At 40.2% G+C, this 5,208-nt stretch overlaps 1 protein-coding gene across 1 annotated transcript; it reads right to left on the bottom strand.

The window, feature by feature from the left end:
* Nucleotides 1-4,088: 4,088 nt before the first annotated feature.
* On the bottom strand, nt 4,089-4,949 carry LOC102761999 (olfactory receptor 7D4). The gene has a single exon (XM_006771257.2). It carries the CDS (start codon nt 4,929-4,931, stop codon nt 4,089-4,091), a length of 843 nt encoding a protein of 280 aa, XP_006771320.2. The 5' UTR covers nt 4,932-4,949.
* Nucleotides 4,950-5,208: the final 259 nt, after the last annotated feature.

The following is a 5,208-nucleotide window of genomic DNA, read 5'->3' on the forward strand; positions in this document are numbered from 1 at the left end:
ATGATGGAGATTCATTTATTTTCTCTGAGGAGAAACACTTCTTTCTTTGATTTGACTGAAAAGTGGCAAGGTGTCTCCTAAGGAATGTTTAATGGCCTCACACACCAATTTTCTCTGATGTTCTTCCTTTAAAGAACATTTGGAGTTTCATGGATTACTTGGTGTCCACAATGACAACAAAGCAAAGAGGTCCTTTCACAGGAGAAGCAGAGATGTAAATAGTTTGGTTCTGTGGAAAGGACCAGTCAAACAAGGACTGAAAAATGTCCTTGACATTTCCTGGTGAGATGGACCTTCTGTGGACATTAATGAGGGCTCCGCTTACTACCTCTAAATAGAGAACCAGAGACAGAAACAATCCAGGTAGAGGGGTTTGAAGAGTGAGAACTGGGGGGAAATAGGTGACAAATATAAACCACTTATCATGTTTGTGGGAATGGGAGGAGAGAGTATAAAGCACAGTGTAAAGTCCGTGTGGAACACGAGAGGGTTTAAGAAAAATTTAATGGAACAGGTTCAGCTTAAAGCAGAATGACCAAATTTAGTGCAGGCATTTGAATACACAGGAAGTGCTGACTACATAGTTCACAGGATGCAGTCAATAGAAGTCACTGACAATCGTAGTGTGCGTCATCTTTGATTTACTGGATCAACTTCTTGCATAAGTTTTTGAGAAGCTCTTCCATGGTTACAGTAGGTCTCTTTTAGGGGAGAGATTGAGTGAAATGCATTAAAATATAGGATGATCAGTGGAAAGAATTATAGCTTCTGCTATTGTAGGGGGTATTAAAGCCACACTGATACTCAGCGTCTCTCCTCTGCTATCCATTCTCAACTCTCCTCAGCCTTGATTATTAATTGTGTTATGAATGTCTTACCTGGTGGGGTGATCCTAACTCTCACCCCCTTGGGTTAACGAGTGTCACCCTAATAAATTAATTTAGAAAATTATTCCTATACTTTTTATTCTTGTTGAAATGACAAAAGGAATTGCTGTTTTCATTTCCTTCTCTTTTTTTGGTATGATCTCATTTATAGGAAATGCCCAGAACAGAATAGACACAGCTATAGGCAAGGCGCACATTAGTGATTGCCAGGGCTCCGCTGGAGGAGGGCGCTGGGCGTGACTGCTTCACTCCTGGAGTTTCCATGTGGGGTGATGTGAGGTGATGAAAATGTTTTGGAACTAGACAGAGGTGATGGTTTTATAACGCTTAAATGTACTAAGTGCCACTTAATTGTTCACAACTGTTCATTTTGTTATATAAATTTTATTTCAATTAAAAAATACACGATTATAAAAGTTTCCAGACACTGTCTTCTCACCAGACCCCTACGTGGTTTTCTTCTCTTCCACCGAATGAGAGTAGGCGGCGTAGGCCCCGCTGTTGGGGAGGCTAATCCAAGGCCCTGTGATGCTGCTGCTGCCGTCCCCATTGTGGCCGTCACAGAGCCATCTCCTGAGTGGTAAGTCGTCCCCCAGGCTTCAGCAAACCTGCTCACGGTGCTGGAGTGATGGCACTGTCCCTCTCTGAAGACACATCCGCCGGATCTTTATCTTCATTTCCTTGGCGTATTGTTTGTTTGAGCTGTCAATCCTCATCTTGCAGGACATTATTTCCCATCTCAACTGATCTGTTATCCATTTTCCTTCCATGGCTTTTAACACTTTTGAAATTCTTCCTGCTTGCTCCTAAGTTGGCTTAACTGTTCCTTCTTGTCTATAAACCTCTCACGGTCGCAGCCATCGCAGTAGACGAAATCGCCGTTCTTGAACGCAGTGGGCACAGATGAGCCGCCAGCAGGTGGCTTGCACAGCGGACACCGCTCCACCACGTACAGTCCCTCTGTGCCATCCACTGAGTCCACCAGGTCCCTGGAGAGCAGCCTGGGCTGCAGCCAGGAGCCTCTGGCACCCTGTGTCCCTTCCCACTGGTAGAGGCCATGATAGCCTGAGAGCGGACTAGTCACTCATTTCTTTTTCTAATGTGTTATTATTAGTAAACTAGAAGCCCAGTGCATGAAATCATGCAAGAGTAGGCCTTCCTTCTCCTGGCTTCCCTAGCAGCCCTGGTTTCGCCCAGAAGGATGCTCAGTCTAATTAACATGTTACACTTTTATTATTATAGATTGGAAAGCAATGGATTTTTATACATTGGTTTTATATCCTGCAAATTTACTGTATTTGTTTGTTGTTTCTAATAGTGTTTGGTGGAGTCTTTAGGGTTTTTAATTAAATGGATGCTTTACCTTGTCAAATGCTTCTTCTGCACCTATTGATAGGATCATATGATTTTTATGCTTGGTTTTGTTATTGTGTACTACTGATTAATGACAATGTTTGCTTTTGGGGGACAAGTATGCAGGGCAATGACATCATGCAGGGATTTAAGGAAAACAAATTCTAATGTTTTAAATCTCTATAAAACATGAATTTTGAAGCAAATAATGTTAAATGCTCATATTTTAAATATTAATGATAGTTATAATAGATAAAGGTTAATTGAACAATTTCTAAATGCCTTGCAGTATTCTAAGGCAGTGTTACTGCCACTAAGAACTATAGAAATTATTATTTAATTGCTTCTAGGCTGTGATGAGGCATCAGTACATTTTACAATATTCACAGGTAAACATGATAATCAACTAGGGCTGAAATCTACTTGTTCAAATATTTTAGATTTAATTTAATTTAATTTCTTAAAAAAACCCAATAAGGTAAGTTCAATTATTATCCCCATTTTACTGATGTAAAAACTCCTTAGGTGTTTGTTACATCAATTTCTTTACTTTTCTCCTTTGTATTTTGTCCAAAATTAAATCATAGTGTGACCTGGCCAGAGAAATAAAGATCAGAGTTGGCTTTAGAGAGTTGATTTAAGGAAAATTGTCCTTAAGAAAAATTAATTTAAAATAGAATTGGGTTAGCACTGGCTGGTGTAGCTCAGTTGGTGCAAATTTCATCCCAGACACAGAAAGGGTGCTAGTTGGATCCCAGTCAGGGGAAATAACCAGGTTCTGGGTTTGTCCCAATTCGGGTACATGGGGAAGGCAACAGATCAATGTTTTACTCTCACATTGATGTTTCTCTCTCTCTCTCTCTCCCTCTCCCTTCCTCTTTCTCTGAAGTCAATAAAGCATGTCCTTGCAAACTCAATTCTATTAACATTCTTCCCCCAAGTGATTTAAGTTCTAAACATGTCCCACAAATGTGTAACTATTATTTCTAAGGGACCCCCACAGACTTCCAAAAAGATTAAATCATGTGAGAAAACAACTCTCATTTTATTGTACTCACTATTACATGGGTTTGGATCTCAGAGGGTCTATCTCAAAATTGCAATAATAGGAAATAATGGCCAAATAGCAAAGAAAGGAAGGAAGATGGATGGAAGGATCCCAATGAATGACACATGTCAGCTTTCAAGGCAGTAAATTCCTAGATGTCATCTGAAGACAACATCTTTCAAAGATTCCTACTCTGAACTTGAAAATCACACATCACAGTTCCTGTGAAAGGTAGGAGAGCAAAGTCAGCTTTCCAGGTTGTGGATCAACTTTAATTCAGTCTCTTCTTTTGAAAAGTAAAGTGAGAAAATAATGTCAAAGAAATGTTTCAAAGGTGAAATCAACTCATTCATGTGTAGAGACAAGTCGAGTACTGATATCCTAAGCACATTGTTCTAATTACTGTATGATTTTCATATAATTTCATCTGAAAACAATAATAACAACAAGCATACAATCCAATTAAGGTGAAGATGACAACAGAGGACAACTTTTTGGAAAACCAAATCAGCACTTGATATGATAAGTACTTTAAGGTTAAAGTTAGAAATCTTAAGAATAGCTGCAGGAATGATGATCAAACATAGAACATTGTGGAAACCATATAGAAAAAAAAAGCCAGAAAGGAATTCCTGAGGGAGTTGCTGAGAAAAGCTAATAAAAAAACAAGTGAAATCACACATGTTTGGAAATAGAAGAAATCAAACCTATCATTGAGGAGTGAAAAAGAACCAGATATTTAAATTTGCAACATTTACCTTTGGGCCCCACTGTGTACACTTAGTTCTGAGGCCAGAGCTCTATCTCAGACAAGATGTTGCTAGGTTGAGGAGTCTTCTCAGGGCCCCTTTCACATCCTTGTTCCTCAGGCTGTAGATGAAGGGGTTCAGCATAGGGGTGACCAGGATGTACATGACTGAGGCAACTGAGTTTTGTAGGGAAGAATGGTTCAGAGCAGAACTGAGGTAGACCCCCAGGCTTGTCCCATAGAACAAGGAGACCACAGAGAGGTGAGAGCCACAGGTGGAAAATGCTTTATATTTCCCTCCTGCAGAGGATATTCTCATTAAAGAGGAGACGATCTTGGAGTAAGAAAACAGAATTCCTGTGAGAGGAAGCACACCCAGGAGGGCAGTAGCCACATACAAGACAATGTTATTGATGAGGGTGTCAGAGCAGGCCAGCTTGAGGATCTCAGCAAGTTCACAGAAGAAATGTGGGATTTCAGTACCGACACAGAAGGTCAGTTGCCTCATAAGAAGAGTATGAAGCAGGGAGACCCAGAACATGATGAACCAAGATATCAGAACCAGAATGCCACAGAAGCGTGGGTTCATGATGACCATGTAGTACAGGGGGTGGCAGATGGCCACATACCGGTCATAGGCCATCATAGTCAGTATGAAGTTGTCCATTCCACCAAAAATTATAAAAAAATACACCTGAATGAGGCACCCAATGTAGGAGATGTTTTTCCTTTGTGCCTGGACATTCACCAGCATCTTTGGGACCGTGGTGGAGGTGAAACAGATGTCAACAAAGGACAGGTTGGTGAGAAAGAAATACATGGGGGTGTGGAGGTGGGAGTCAGAGCTGATGGCCACAATGATGAGCAGGTTTCCAAGCACAGTGAACAGGTACATGCACAGGAACACTCCACAGAGGAGGGCCTCCTTCATGTGTACATCATTCATGATCTAGTAGGCATTCCAATGACAATGATTCACTCATTTAAGTGGAAACCCAATTTTATTTTAAATTGTAGTAATTATTCAGACTCTCATTAAGTTAACAGAAACTTTGTCTCTCTTTTTATGCTCTACAGACTGGTTCTAAATAAAAAGGCAACTTATCTGAATTTATGGACATTCGCCAATTTCTTCTTTAATATGAATCTTTCAAATACATAAGGACATTTAA

The sequence above is a fragment of the Myotis davidii genome, unplaced genomic scaffold (genome assembly GCF_000327345.1).
Source record: "Myotis davidii unplaced genomic scaffold, ASM32734v1 scaffold3465, whole genome shotgun sequence".
Taxonomy (NCBI): Eukaryota; Metazoa; Chordata; class Mammalia; order Chiroptera; family Vespertilionidae; genus Myotis; species Myotis davidii.

Coding starts and splice junctions, on each gene's coding strand:
- LOC102761999 (XM_006771257.2), bottom strand. CDS start 4,931: ATGTACCTGTTCACTGTGCTTGGAAACCTGCTCATCATTGTGGCCATC.